The following is a 15747-nucleotide window of genomic DNA, read 5'->3' as shown; positions in this document are numbered from 1 at the left end:
TGCAAGCGACCCACTCCGAGTTTCCGCTGCAAATGATCTACTTCAAATTTCTATCACGAGCGGCCTTGGCCGAGATTCCTCGACAAATGATCTCCGTCCGAGCTTCTACGGAGACCTGGACCCCCTGGCAGGCCGCAGTAACGGCCACGACTCTGCTCCACTTCCTGCAACAGATTCCGCGCGGCTCCATCACTCCCTGGCAGGCCGCAGTAACGGCCACGACTCTGCTCTACTTCCTGTGACGGATTCTGTGCGGCTCCATCACTCCCTGGCAGGCCACAATAGTGGCCACGATTCTGCTCCACTTCCTGCGACGGATACCACGCGGTTCCTCCACCCTCTGACGAGTCGCGGCAACGGACGCCGCTCCACTCCCCGCAACAGACTCCACGTGGCATGTCCCGGTAATGGCCACGATTCCACTCCACTACTCTTCGCAACAAACTCCTCCTGACCCTGGGCAGCCCACTGCCAGACGGTTACAGACATCGCTATCAGTCTGTTGCCCCCTCCGCCTATAAAAGGGGGACCCCAGATACGTTATTCTCTAAGCCCTAATTTCTATCCCAAAAACTCTGTTAAAATTTTCATTCGAGCACTCCATTCTTGTTGAGGCAGAGAACTGACTTGAGTGTCGGAGGATCTTGCCGGAGCAACCCCACCTCCGGTTTAGACTTCTTTTGCAGGTCCCGACGGCGACCGCGACTCCTCCGACTCCAGCTCCTCCGGTGCAGACGGATTTTTGTACCAACAATTTCGATTTTAAAAAACTTTCAATTCACGCATACCTCTAGAGATCATCCATAGCATCTTCTAGCTTAAAAGACTAATATATAGATGGGATAACCCATCACCATTAATTATGATCTTGGACAAGAGCAGCTTGTGCGCAAGGCCAATAGACTGTCCCAAATTTATAAACGACTATAGATGGGACAACCCGTCACCATTAATTTAGATCTTGGATAACAGCAGCTTGTGCACTAGGCTAATGGACTTTCTCAAATTTCTAACACAACGAATGCGTACGTCACCCATGATATCAGTCTGCATTTATAATTATCCCAGCATTGAATCGAAGCTATGGCATCCATCGGGACTCAAATCCAGATCACTTGGTTGGAGGGCAAAGTCCCGTTCCATCGGGGTAGTGTGAAGATTACCTTTCAAACACGTAATGTGAACTGGCCAATTGAACGCGAATACCACATCCAACCTCGGTCGGATTGTCATTATAAGTGGTCACCTCCTTTGAATTATTGCTGCATTAGCTATTGCTCTTTTCATTTCTTTGGAAATTAACTATGGCTTCTTCCGCTGATGAGGGAGATAAGTATCGCTCTTTTATCTATGGAGAAGGTGAGAAGAACACCCAATGGATGTTTGGTGCTCCCCCCAACTATGGTGTTGTGAACAAGCTCTTTGAAGAAGGTCGAACTCAGGTAACTGGAATACCTCCTCCTCTTCCACTATTCTATCCCGTTCCTCTTGCATCTGTTTGAAGTCCGGTCTCCTATAAAGTTTCTCTCTAACCTCGTGTGGTTAGGAATGGCCGGTGGGATCAATTGAAGAAAAAGTGCAGCGGCTGGTGAAGACATGGGAAATGGAGTTGCACCACAAGATACGGCCTGAAGACTACAAAACCGTCAACCCCGAAAAGTTTCTTTTCAGCGTAAATGGTAATCCCACATGCTAAGCCGCTAAAGCCATAGTTCCACATACACGCACGCGCGAAGTTGCATGGATTTATTTAACTGGCATCTGATCTACTGCAACCTAGTTGGCAGATTTCGATATCACGCCAAACCTCCCAAACCCAATTTAAATTTAAATCCGTCCTCCCGTATTGGATGAGGTCCGAATCGTGCAGCCCATAAAAATCGGCCAGATAACACCAACTATAGGATTTTTCCTGCGAGAGATAGGAGGTTATCAAGAAAGAAAGGGAGGGGGAAAAAAGGCATATTTCATTTTATTACTGTTGGAGGATACCCACCGACCGACCGACTGACGGTCAGAAGGACCGACCGACTGGCGGCCCGACCGACTGGCGGCCCGACCGACTGACTGACGGTCCGACCGACCGACTGGCGGCCCGACTGACTTCTGCCCCAACCGACCGATTGACGGTCGGGACGACCGACTGACGCCACTGCCGGCCATTCAACGGTCCATCGCCGACTGGGGATATGTCGGGCGTATCCATCCCGACCGACTGAACCCAGAGGTCTGATGGCCGACTCACGTGAAACTCGCCGACCGACAGAGGAACCCGACGCCACTCTGCTGGCCACCGACCTAGGGTCGGCCGACTCCTCCGATCGCCGTACAGCCGCCAGAGCCTGTCAGCCCTGACAGCGACATGCGGCACTGCCATCTAGGGGCATTGTCCCACCGAGGGCATTGTCAATCCTGATGATTTGACAGCCCCACGGCGACATGACACTTTCACGGTGACTCTGACAATCTACAGTGAGTTGACAATTCCTCACTTGTCTGCGCCATTAATGACGGCGCCATACCGTGCTCCACTATATAAACCGGGGAATGCAACAGTGCAAGGGGATCGATCCGCTCCGTCTCTCCTGAAAACACAGGCTCGCTCCTCTCTCCCTCTCTCTCTCTCTCTCTCTCAGAGCTCTCTGTCTACATTTCACTGTTGCCCAGTCACCTCTCTGACTTGACCGTCGGAGGGTCCCCGCCGGAGCCGCCTCCGGTCAGTGCGGACTTCATTTTGCAGGTGCACGCTTCCCGGCGATCGGACGACGAGGCGATTGGCCGCAACAGATTGGCGCGCCAGGTAGGGGACAGCATGACAAAGACAAGAGCTCAACGATCGAGAATCACTGGGTCGGCAAGGCGCTCTTCCCGTCGGGAAGAGGCCTCCCCGCCACCACCGGCGGCAGAGCCCAGTTCTCCGCGCCCCGCAGTGACCACGGAGGCCCAGATTGCGGCCATCGTGCGGCAAATGACCGTACTGACCGACGCAGTCAAAAGCCTCCAGCAGCAACCGGCGGCCCGACCTATGCCTTCTAGGAGCAGCCGCCGACGACCGCGTCGATCCCTGTCGCCTCCATGCGAGCGCCCCCAACAGTGCTCCCACGGAGAGGAGGGACGACCATGGCGCCACGACCGACGGTCCCAGCGGCCCTCCCCTTTCCTGTTGGAACGGGCAAGGAAGGAGAAGCGGCCGCGCACACCGTCGGCCTCCCTTTCAGAATCTTCCGGAGACTCCACTCCTGGGGTCTCCCAGCATCGACGAGCGGACGACTACGAGCGACGGTTTGAGGAAATCGACCGCCGACTCGCCCAGTTGCAGATGGACGGCCAGAAGTCTTCGAACGACATCGACTTCCAGACCGCCCAACCTCTCTCCCGACTGGTCCTCGACGAGCCGATTTCCAGTCAGTTCAAAATGCCGCACGTGGAGCCATACGACGGCTCCACCGACCCAGTCGATCACCTCGAGAGCTATAAAGTTCTCATGACGATCCAGGGGGCAACCGACGCTCTTTTTTGCATCGGCTTCCCCGTCACACTCCGCAAGGCTGCCAGGGCGTGGTACTCCGATCTCCGATCGGGTAGTATCCATTCCTTCGGACAGCTCGAGCACTCGTTCGTGGCCCATTTCAGCACCAGCCGAAACCCGCCGCGAACGTCGGACAGCCTTTTCTCCCTCAAACAGGGGGAAAACGAGATGCTCCGACACTTCGTGGCGCGATTCAACGCGGCCACGCTCGAGGTCCGGGACCTCAACGAAGACATGGCTGTCTCAGCCATGAAGCGGGGTTTGAGAGCGTCCCGATTCACTTATTCTCTGGACAAGACCCTCCCCCGAACTTATGCCGAGCTACTGGAGCGCGCATACAAGTATATGCGCGCGGACGAAGGAGCGTCCGATCGACGCTTGGCCGAGCCCAGAGGCCCGAAAGAGAAGCGGAGAAAAGGTCGGGAGCCCACCGAACCAAGCAGGCCCCCGACCGATAGTCGGGTCTCACCACCCCGACGAACCCAAAAGCCACCCCGGCAACAGACTCCGAGACCGGTATGCCCCAGGTACGACTCCTACACTCCTCTCTCCACTCCCCGTGCGCAGATCCTGATGGAGATCAAGGGGGAGGAATACCTGCGACGGCCTCCGCCTCTGAAGGTAAAAGGCCTCGACCGTCAGAAGTACTGTCGGTTCCATCGAAGCCACGGCCACGACACCGAGCAGTGCATCCAGTTGAAGGATGAGATTGAAGCTCTCATCCGACGGGGGTACCTCGGCAAATTCCGGAAGGGTCCGCCGACCCAACCAGTTGCCGATCGATGCCCCCAGCCGACTGAAGAGCCGACGACCAACCAGCCGACGGTCGGGGTCATCAACATGATCTCCAAGTGGCTGGGCCCGGGGACATCTGCGGGAGGGGAGCCGACGAAAAAGCCGCGCCCGGACGACGTAATCACCTTCACGGAAGATGACGTTCGGGGCATCCAAACTTTCCACGACGACGCTGTTGTTGTGTCGGCGACAATAGCCAATTATGATGTAAAACGAATTTTTGTTGATAATGAAAGTTCGACAAATGTTTTATTTTACTCGACCCTCTCCCGAATGCAACTGTCAACTGACCGACTCAAGAGGGTCTCTATGCCCTTGATCGGCTTTACCGGAGACGCCGTCACGACAGAAGGAGAAATCACCCTGTCCGTGATGGTCGGCACCGAACCACGGCAAAGCACGGTCTCCCTCACTTTCGCGGTCGTCCAAGTTCCTTCGGCCTACAACGCCATACTTGGACGACCCGGATTGAATGCCCTCAAGGCGATCGTCTCGACGTACCATCTCCTTGTTCGGTTTCCGACCAAAAATGGAATCGGAGAGATGCACGGAGATCAACAGCTCGCCCGACGATGCTTCCAAATCTCCGCTCAAAGCGACGAGTCGAGGGGATCTCTGACAATCGACAAGCTGGACCAACGGGAGGAGGAAGAACGAGGTTCGCCGGCCGAGCAGCTCGAGGCGATCCCGATAGGAGAGAATCCCGACAGGAAAGTTTGGGTCGGGTCTCAATTGCCCGACACCGAACGACGCCGACTGACGGAGCTGCTGACGGTCAATGCCGACATATTTGCTTGGTCGGCAGCAGATATGTCGGGCATCCCCCCAGAAACAATAACCCACCGACTCAACATCGACCCGACGATGGGGCCGGTGAGGCAGAAGAAAAGGTCCTTCGCCCCAGAGAGGCAGAGGGCCATCGACGAAGAAGTGGACAAGCTACTCGAAGCAGGCTTCATCCGAGAGTCCACGTATCCCGATTGGCTCGCCAATGTTGTCATGGTCAAGAAAGCCAACGGGAAGTGGAGGATCTGCATCGACTATACCGACCTGAACCGAGCCTGCCCGAAGGATAGCTTTCCACTTCCGAAGATCGACCAGCTGGTGGATGCGACGTCCGGATTTCGACTGCTCAGCTTCATGGACGCCTTCGCCGGATACAACCAGATCCGGATGGCGCCCGAAGACGAGGAGCACACCGCGTTCGTGACTCCCAAGGGCCTCTACTGTTATCGGGTGATGCCCTTCGGATTGAAGAACGCCGGCGCCACCTACCAGCGACTCGTCAATAAGGTCTTCAAAGACCAGATCGGGCGCAACATGGAAGTATACGTGGACGACATGCTGGTGAAAAGCACGCAGATCTCGGACCACGTTCAAGATCTCGAGGAGACCTTTCGCACCCTTCGACGACACCGAATGAAGCTCAACCCGACCAAATGTGCTTTCGGGGTGACCTCAGGGAAGTTCCTCGGATTCCTCGTTTCTCAGAGAGGAATCGAGGCCAACCCTGAGAAAATAAAGGCAATCCTCGACATGCGTCATCCGAACACCAAGAAGGAGGTCCAACAGCTGAACGAAAGAATCATCGCTCTTAGCCGATTCATTTTTCGATCAGCTGAAAGGTGCCTCCCATTCTTCAAGATTCTGCGTCAAGCGAACGGTTTCTCTTGGTCGGATGAGTGCGAACAGGCCTTCGAAGACCTGAAAAAGTACTTGGCTTCTCCGCCGCTGCTCGTAAAGCCACAGGTCGGAGAGACCTTGTATCTCTACTTGGCCACATCTTTCGAGGCGATCAGTTCGGTGCTCGTTCGAAAAAATGAGTGCCGAACTCATCAGCCCATCTACTACACCAGCAAAGTGCTCCACGGCGTCGAAGCCCGATATTCGAAGACGGAAAAGATGATTTTTGCCCTGACCGTCTCCGCGCAACGGCTTCGACCATACTTCCAGGCCCATGCCATAGTGGTGCTCTCCAACCAGCCCCTGAGGGCAATTTTGCACCGACCGGACACGTCCGGACGACTGGCCAAGTGGGCGATGAAGCTTAGCGAGTTCGACATTCAGTATCGACCGAGGCCTGCCCTGAAGGCTCAAGTCTTGGCCGACTTCATCGCCGAGTGCCCGACAACCGACCAAGGGTCGGGAGCTGAAGACCCAGGACGAGAAGCGGTCTCTGAGCCAGACCCGATCTCCACCTGGGTACTCCACTTCGACGGAGCCTCAAACGCTCAGGGAAGCGGGGCCGGGCTCCTGCTCACGAATTCGGATGGGGTGGTCACCGAATACGCCCTCCGGTTCGACTTCAAAGCCTCCAACAATCAAGCCGAATACGAGGCACTCCTCGCTGGCTTGAGGATGGCGAAGGAGCTGGGCATCGACAGCCTTCGGGCATTCTCCGACTCTCAGCTGATCGTGGGGCAGGTCAAGGGCGAATTCGAGGCGCGAGATCCGACCATGATCAAGTACCTTCAGAAAGTGAAGGACCTCGTGGCGTGCCTCGAGTATTTCAAAATTTTTCACATCCCTAGGTCGGAGAACACCCGTGCCGACGCACTCTCCAGATTGGCAACGTCGACCTACGACTCTTTGGGTCGGACGTTCGTGGAGAACCTCCAGCAGTCGAGCATCGATCCGATCGAAGAAGTGCAACAGTTAACGTCCGAACCAAGTTGGATGGACCCGATCGTCCGGTACCTGACCGACGGGATCAGTCCTGAAGATCCCACGGAGGCCAAGCGACTCTGATGGTCGGCCTCGCAATATGTCATCATGGACGGCCGACTCTACAAAAGGTCGTTCTCCCTTCCCCTGCTTAGGTGTTTGGGACCGACCGACGCCGACTACGCTCTCCGAGAGGTTCACGAAGGAATTTACGGGAACCACTTGGGGGGCAAGTCCCTAGCCTTCAAGGTCTTGCGACAAGGCTACTACTGGCCAACCATGAAGAAGGATGCGGCAGAGTTGGTCCGGAGGTGCGAGCCATGCCAAAAGTATGCCAATGTTCAACACCAACCGGCCAGCCAAATTGCTCCTATTGTCGCCCCGTGGCCCTTCGCCCAGTGGGGAGTCGACATTCTCGGTCCATTCCCCCCAGCGTCGGGCCATAGGAAGTTCATCGTTGTCGCCATCGACTACTTCACGAAGTGGGTCGAGGCCGAGCCTTTGGCGCAGATCACCGAGCGGAAGATGGAGGATTTTATCCAAAAATCCATCGTCTTCAGGTTCGGATTGCCGCACACCATCATCACCGACAACGGACGGCAATTCGACAACCAAGACTTCAGAGACTTCTGCGCCAGGTTCCACATCAGGCACCGACTGACTTCAGTCGGGCACCCACAGTCCAACAGTGAGGTTGAGGTGACCAACCGGACCTTGCTCCACGGACTCAAGACCCGACTGAATGAAGCCAAAGGTCTCTGGGTCGACGAGCTGGGCTCCGTTCTGTGGGCTTACCGAACGACCCCCCGTGTCCCGACTGGGGAGTCGCCGTTCAGCCTGGCCTACGGGACAGAGGCGATGATCCCGCTCGAGATTGGCCTACCATCTTCAAGGGTCGAGCGGTACCAAGAGCCGGACAACTTCGAGAGTCGGAGGGCCGACCTAGACCTTTTCCCCGAACTACGAGATGAGGCTCAAATCTGAATGGCTTCATACCGACAGAGGGTCGCCCGGTATTACAACGCCAAGGTCAGACCGAAGCTTTTCAGGCCTGGCGACCTGATCTTGAGGAAGGCAGAAGTGTCGAAGCCCTTGGACCAAGGGAAGCTGGCTCCCAACTGGGAAGGACCCTACAAGGTTGTAGACACCTACGGGCCGAGGGCCTATCGGCTGGAGACCCTTGAGGGGAAGCCCATTCTCCGAACTTGGAACGCCGACAACTTGAAGCTGTATTACCAGTGAATTTTGTAATTCAGTAGCCGGAATACAAATCTAGTTTGAAATCTCGGAGTCTTGACTCTTCGACTAATGATCGGCGCTCGCCAACACCCCAACGTATCGACGTGGGCCCAACATCCACCTAAAACCGACGACTTCATCGTCGGTAACGCAACGGACTGTTACAAGGACCGATGCATCTACAATGACGGGAGTTGACACTCCTTCGACGATGCGTCGGACCCTCACAAGGGCCGACGGGCCTTTATGAACGGGAGTTGGCACTCCTTCGACAATCAATGATAAATCGGACCCTTACCAGGACCGATGTATCCATATCAACGGGGGTTGCACTCCTTCGACTTTCGGCAACACATCCGCCCTTGACAAAGGCCGATGCATCTGTTGCGATGGGAGTTCATACTCCCTCTACGGTCGAATTTTCGGGCCGAACCATCGGCCGACAGGCCGATCGGGCCCCGACCAAAGAGAGGCTAAAAGCCCACGCGACTGTCGTCGCGACTTCCGACCAGGCTACGGCCGGTCGAGGGATATTCGGCTTACCACCGTCTATCGCACGACGCGACCTTAGTCGCATCCACGACTTGCCGACCGACCTACGGACGGCTGGACGACATTCGGCTTGCCACCGTATGTCGAAAGATAAAGAGCGAATACCCGACGCAAGAGCTTGGGGATCCGACTTGTTGTCATTCCCCCGACACTGCGCCGGACGACGACCGACTAAATGCATCTATGGAAGCCCGACTACCGAATCTTTACCAGGTTCGGTCGGCTCCCGACTCAACAGATGCACCCGACTGACGACTTCGACTATCGGAAGCCGACTTAAAGTCGGAACGCACTCTACTTTCGGGGCTGCACAAGTTGCTGAAGTCCTACCGACTTACGTGAGTTAGTGACTTACCTAAGTTAGCAACTCACGTTCGACATTGCAGACACATTCAACATTGCAAACAAAAGGAGAAAGTAAGAAAGTTTCATTCATTACTGAAAAGAAAGTTTACAAGAAAAGACCGAAGCCCGATTACAAATGCTCCAGAAAAACAAAAACAGAGATAATCGGCAGGGCCCGATCATCTGTCCTAGTCGATCTCTTCGACCGACGGAGGATCGGGGATGATCGGCGTATCGGCCATAAGCGGCGCTAGGTCGGCGGCTGAAGGAGGGGCTTCGATCGGCGAGGGGATATCGGTCGGCGCCTGTTCCGGGATGGCTTCCTCTGCCACGACGACGCCTCCCGACGGCCGGTCGGCCATCTCCTCGGTTCCTTCCCCTTCGGCTCCTTCCTCCTCGGCTAGCGGCGGGACGACGCGGCTGACGTCCAGCTCCGGGTACAAGGCATGGACGGCATCCCGACCGTCCTCGAACCCGACCCGGTATGAGGCGAAGCCCGATTCGAGCATCTCCTCCCGGTATTGGTCGGAGGCCCGGAAGTCCTCCACCGCCCAATCGGCCAACTCTTTCGCCGACCTTGCCTCGTCCTCCGCACGGGCGAGCGACTCCCTCGCCGACTCCGCCTCAACCTTCGCCATTTCGGCGTCGATCTGGGCGATGGATAGCTCCTCTTCGGCTTCGGCGAGCTTCTCCAGGCTGACCCGAAGTTGCTCGCGTTCCCCTTGGAGTTCGACGGTGGCGCCGTCCCGTTTGCGTCGAAGACGACGCACGGCCCGACCCTTATGCCTGGCCTCCTTCTTGGCCGACCGAAGTTCGGACCCAAGCCGGGAGACCTCGTCAACTAACTTGGCCTCCCGGTCGGCCGATTGCTGAAGTTGGTCGGCCAACATCGCCCTCTCCGCTTCGACCGCCGCCGACCTCTCCTTGTAAGCTGCCCGAACGTTGCCGAACCTTCAGTACCCGGCCTCCAGTTCGGACATCGTGAAGATCAACTGCCGATTGAAAAGGCTTCGTTAGAATCGCATAACAAAAAAATTTCTAAGGGAAAGAAGAAGTAATGCGAAGCTTACCTCAACCATGGTCGGATAGAACCGCGACAGCATCTCGGTCACCTGCCGAGATCGCAGCGACTCTACGTCGGCTGTGAGGAGGACCCCCTGACACAACCTCCTCGCAAGGTTGTGGTCGGCCAACGCTGATGCACCCTCGGGGTAATGTGCGCTGGGAGGCACTGAGCGGCTCCCCGATCTATCCTCCTCCATGGGCTCCATCGGGGCTTTCCCCCGATCAGCTGCCCCGACCGACGGGACCGGTAGCGAGGGGACGCTGGAGTTCGATCCGGCGCCCCCCGTTGCGCCAACGGACGCCGCCGGACGATGTTCGGTTTCTCGAACGTCATCCGGCTCCACCCGCACCGGTGAAGCCGCCGATGTTCCCTCGGCCGCCTCCTCGGCCGGTCTCTCCTCCGCGTGAACCATCGGAGCCGTGAGGGCTATTACGGGCTCCGACTGGTCGGTCGCCGACACCTCGACGGTCGGCGGAGCTAGAGCAGGTTTCTTCGGAGGGCACGAAGGGCCGGCCCCCGATGCTGGCCTCTTCCTTATGGCGAACCGCCGAATCTCGGCATCTGTCGGCCGCATCCTTGGAGGTGTCCCTGCAATACCGACAAAAATGTTAAAGACCGGACCAAGAGCCGAATGAAAAGAAAGACCGGGGGATCGGGCGATACCTATTCGGGGGACCAGACTCAAGCCAGCATCATAGAGAGCTTGTTCGGTAACAAGCTCCCTCTGCTTCGGGACCGACATGTCTTTCAGTCGGTGGAAGTCCTCCCGGTCGTCCGCCTCCACCCGGCTGTTGTAGTTGGCTTCGGTCCGGGGCACGCCCCAGCGGGAAGGAAAGCCCCAGGGAGATGAGGAGGAAACAAAAAAGAATTGGTTCTTCCACCCATGAATGGATGATGGAAGACCGGTGATGAAGGCAAGACCCTTCCGGGGGTTGAAGAGCCACCACCCTCGGGCTTTAGGGTGGGGTCGGAGCACAAAGAATGCCCGGAAGAGTGAAACGCGGGGGTTGGTCGGCAAGAGCTGACACAACAGCGCGAAGGAAATGATTAAACGGACAGAGTTCGACGCCAGTTGCGCCGGACAAAGTCCGTAATAATCTAATAAATTCCAGACAAACTCCGAAATTGGAAGTCGAAGACCCGCGCGAAGGTCTTCAACATATAGCGCCAGATCACCAGGTGGAGGGCTGTTGACCCGACCGCCGGCCCCTGGAGCGGAGAGCCGAAACTGCTCCGGGATGCGATATTGCTCCCGAAGCCGATCGACATTCGGCCCCGAAAGCGAGGAGGCCTCATCTTCTGGAGCCGATCGGGAGTCGTCGGTCGGGTTCCCCGACCGAGCTCCCTGAGTCGGATTCCTGGTCATTGTACCGGAACCGAATGAAGAAGAAAGAGAAGAAGAGGAAGAAGAAGAAGATGGGACCACGAACCAGATGGATCCCTCCGGAAACAAGAAAGCTCTGCCCGCGACGACCGAGAAATCGCCTGGACAGAGTTTCCCCAGCAAAATGGCAAGTGTGGGTCATGGGTCCGGGAGGTCCTATATATATAGGGCCGACCGACGGCCGAGATGCTTCCGCGCCGACCGAAGGCCCTCAGATGCCCGACGCGTGGCGCTCGCCGGTTGGCAGAGTATTCGGCGCGCCCCATCCCGGGATGGCCGCACCGCCCACATTAAATGCCGGAGGGGGCGCCGGCCAACCACCTCGACACGCGGCGCGCGGCGCGCGGTTCCGCATTTATGCGCCCGCGTCGATTCGCGTTTCCGATGGGACGCCTGACAGCGGCCCACACTTCCGCGATCGGCGTCGAATATCCGGCCGTCTGACGCCGTATCATCCGGCGCCCGATCTTCTGACACCGACGCAACATCTGACGACGACAAGACGCGACGTCTGACACCTGACGCCGACGTGACTTCTGACACCAACTAGACGTCCGGATCGCTTGGCATTTATGAGGCGTCTGACGTCGGATCAGCCGGCGGTACGGTCGGATCTATGCGTACGACAAATCCACTCCCAGTCGTCCAGGATTGCTGCCCGAATAAAGGCGTCGGCCAGCTCACCATCCGACTCGGGAGTGGAGGGGGGCAACTGTTGGGGGATACCCACCGACCGACCGACTGACGACCGGAAGGACCGACCGACTGGCGGCCCGACCGACTGGCGGCCCGACCGACCGACTGGCGGCCCGACTGACTTCTGCCCCAACCGACCGATTGACGGTCGGGGCGACCGACTGACGCCACTGCCGGCCATTCAACGGTCCATCGCCGACTGGGGATATGTCGGGCGTATCCATCCCGACCGACTGAACCCAGAGGTCTGATGGCCGACTCACGTGAAACTCGCCGACCGACAGAGGAACCCGACGCCACTCTGCTGGCCACCGACCTAGGGTCGGCCGACTCCTCCGATCGCCGTACAGCCGCCAGAGCCTGTCAGCCCTGACAGCGACATGCGGCACTGCCATCTAGGGGCATTGTCCCACCGAGGGCATTGTCAATCCTGGTGATTTGACAGCCCCACGACGACATGACACTTTCACGGTGACCTGACAATCTACAGTGAGTTGACAATTCCTCACTTGTCTGCGCCATTAATGACGGTTCCATACCGTGCTCCACTATATAAACCGGAGAATGCAACAGTGCAAGGGGATCGATCCGCTCCGTCTCTCCTGAAAACACAGGCTCGCTCCTCTCTCCCTCTCTCTCTCTCTCTCAGAGCTCTCTGTCTACATTTCACTGTTGCCCAGTCACCTCTCTGACTTGACCGTCGGAGGGTCCCCACCGAAGCCGCCTCCGGTCAGTGCGGACTTCATTTTGCAGGTGCACGCTTCCCGGCGATCGGACGACGAGGCGATTGGCCGCAACAATTACTTATATGTAACATAGATGGGTTAATAATTTTACATTTTCTGTATCATTTGTTGTCTAAAATATGCATCATGTTGGATCCCAATAACGTCAGTGAATTTACCGGTAACAGTGTGACTGCGAAAGACATGATCCTAATGATATTGCATCACGAAAATTATTAGACCTACACAATAAGCCACAAACTCCGCTATGTTAAATTAGGCCCCTCTTGGAATTCACATGGAACCTGTTTGTTAATGGGTCCCAGCCATATGCCTTGTGAGCTGAGCAAGCTCATGTGACGCAATGCTGCAGGAAGAAAACCAATAACACTGCAAGACATCCGCCAAATGGGAGGAGGCTACAATGCCTTCTTGGAAACCAGCTTGCCTGAAGATCTCCGGATCTACAACCCAGCACAAGAGACCGCAGAGTCATCTCAGCAGGCCTTCACAACGGCATTTCCTCGTGGGTTCGCCTTGGAAGTACTCCAAGTCTACAGTGGGCCCCCGACGATCGCGTACAAGTTCCGGCACTGGGGTTACATGGAGGGCCCCTTCGAAGGGCACGCCCCAACTGGGGCGAGGGTAGAATTCTTGGGAATGGCCATTTTCCACGTACAAATCCTTCCCCCTATTCCATAGTTCTTTCATCTATATTAACATCAATCCCTTTCCAAAATCGAGTGCTCTGTAGTTCATTCATATACTCACCCCAGTTACTAATTAATTAATCCCTTCGATAGGTTGATGAAGAGATGAGGGTTGAGAAGGTGGAGTTCTTTTACGAGCGTGGCGACTTTCTCGCCTCCTTCCTCAAAGGTGCACCCACGGACGGCGCGTCGGCAACTTCTTCCCGCTTCCCTTTCATGGCAAATAAATAAATTGGCATAGCGACAGAAAAAGAATAAAATAGCAAGCCCAAGCTAGATAGCTTCGACCATGCATCTCTGTTTCCCTGCTTGCTTGTACCACGGTCTGGAAGTGTTCTAAGCGGTGAGGTCATCCACCCAACCATAACCCGTCTTATACGTATATACTATCCTGGTCAGCTACGTGTGGTAGTGGTTGTTGTTTTTTTTTTTTTTAAGTACAAAATGGATGGCCACATCAATTTAGTGTGAGAGCAATTTAAAAAATTAAGATATACAAAAACTCACAGAATCTGTAGGCAGTCATCATCATCAAATCTTCATAGCCAATCGTCGGATGTGGTTGTCGTTGATGTTGATATTTTTACTGAAAACGTCATATGAGACTTGAGAGTGATCTAAATATCTAAATTTGTACTTAGTCAACATGCACTACTTAGAGAGACTAAATGGTAGTGGTACCAAACAAGCTCAGTGAACAGTCTAATTAATCTACGATGGAATCTGTCCATACTTAAAAAAAACTGGCTGGGCAACGAAGTATTTATTCCTTAAAAAAGATTGTTGAATGTCAACACGCAAAACTGGACCGACTCATTCTCCTTTTGCATTCCATTATCATTGCTGATGTTAGGAGTGAAGTCATGTAAAAAAAAACTACGTCAAGCTGGAGCCCTTGCCATATACAGTTCCCTCAAATGTAAAAAGAAAACTAAAATTATGTAAAACTGGTTTTGAGTTTACTCAAATCTCGACTTTTATTTTAATCAGCACGTTCGAACCTGTTTTTCCACGTTGTTTTAAACCATTGATTGCAGCTGGCGATCACTTATGTGATGATATCATGAGAATAGCAAGGTGCGAGAACAGATAAAAGGTGTGGTATTTAGCTTAGCAAAGGATAAATCCCTGGGGCAGAAAGCTTTGCAATTTCATTCTATCAAAAGTACTGGAATGTCATTGGACCTGAGCTTCTCAAAGTTTTTAAAGACTTTTGTAACCCTTCAGTTGATTTAGCGAGATTGAATTATATTTGCATTGCCTTGATACCGAAGAAAGTAGAAACTACAACTGTCAGGGACAATCATCTTATTAGCCTTGAAAATGGTATGGTCTTATCAAGATCATCTTCAAGGTATTATCCATCCGACTAAAGCAAGTTATTGATCTTTTAGTATCAGATTCTCAATTGGCATTCGTTAGAGTCGACAGGATGACCATCGAGAGTTTCATAATGGCATCTGAAATCATTCAAAAGGAGCAAATTTCATAGCATTTTATGCAAAATCAATTTTGAGAAAATTTTTGATGGCATATCATATATAGCATTTTCTTTTTAACCTTTTTGAAAAAAGAGGCTTCAACCAAAAATAGATTGAATGGATTTTACCTCTCTTGTGCACAACAAGATCATCCATTATTATCAACAACTTATCTGGCAGATGGTTTTGTAACAAGAGAGTCCTAAAGCAAGGCAACCCCTTGTCGCCCATATTTTTTATTCTTGTAGCAGACACACTAAATCAGATTTTGAGGATGGCTAGAAATAAGAGGCTCGTCTCTGGTATAGGACCCTTTCAAATCACCCTTCACCTTTAATGTCTTCAATTCGTGGATAATACTCTAATTTTCTACAATGCCAAAAATAGCCATCTTAATGTGCTGAAGTATATCTTATATGCATATAAGTTGCTCACTGGTTTGAAGATTAATTTTCACAAGTCATAGCTAATAGGATTGAATATTAGCGACGAACGAACTGAAGATTTAGCAGCAGTATTGGCTTCAAGGTTGCTCATTTTTCAATCCAATATTTAGGTCAC

General features: G+C 54.2%; 1 protein-coding gene across 1 annotated transcript; it reads left to right on the top strand.

Moving 5' to 3' along the window:
- The first annotated feature begins 1304 nt into the window (after nt 1-1304).
- Nucleotides 1305-14109, top strand: LOC105036577 (pathogen-related protein-like). Its single transcript, XM_073253286.1, has 4 exons — nt 1305-1442; nt 1547-1679; nt 13369-13670; nt 13799-14109. Exons 1-4 carry the CDS (start codon nt 1305-1307, stop codon nt 13934-13936), a joined length of 711 nt encoding a protein of 236 aa, XP_073109387.1. The 3' UTR covers nt 13937-14109.
- The last annotated feature ends 1638 nt before the right edge of the window (nt 14110-15747 follow it).

This window comes from Elaeis guineensis, chromosome 3 (genome assembly GCF_000442705.2).
Source record: "Elaeis guineensis isolate ETL-2024a chromosome 3, EG11, whole genome shotgun sequence".
In the NCBI taxonomy this organism is placed as follows: Eukaryota; Viridiplantae; Streptophyta; class Magnoliopsida; order Arecales; family Arecaceae; genus Elaeis; species Elaeis guineensis.
Note: the sequence above shows the minus strand (reverse complement) of the source record. Positions and strands in the feature narration are given on the sequence as shown.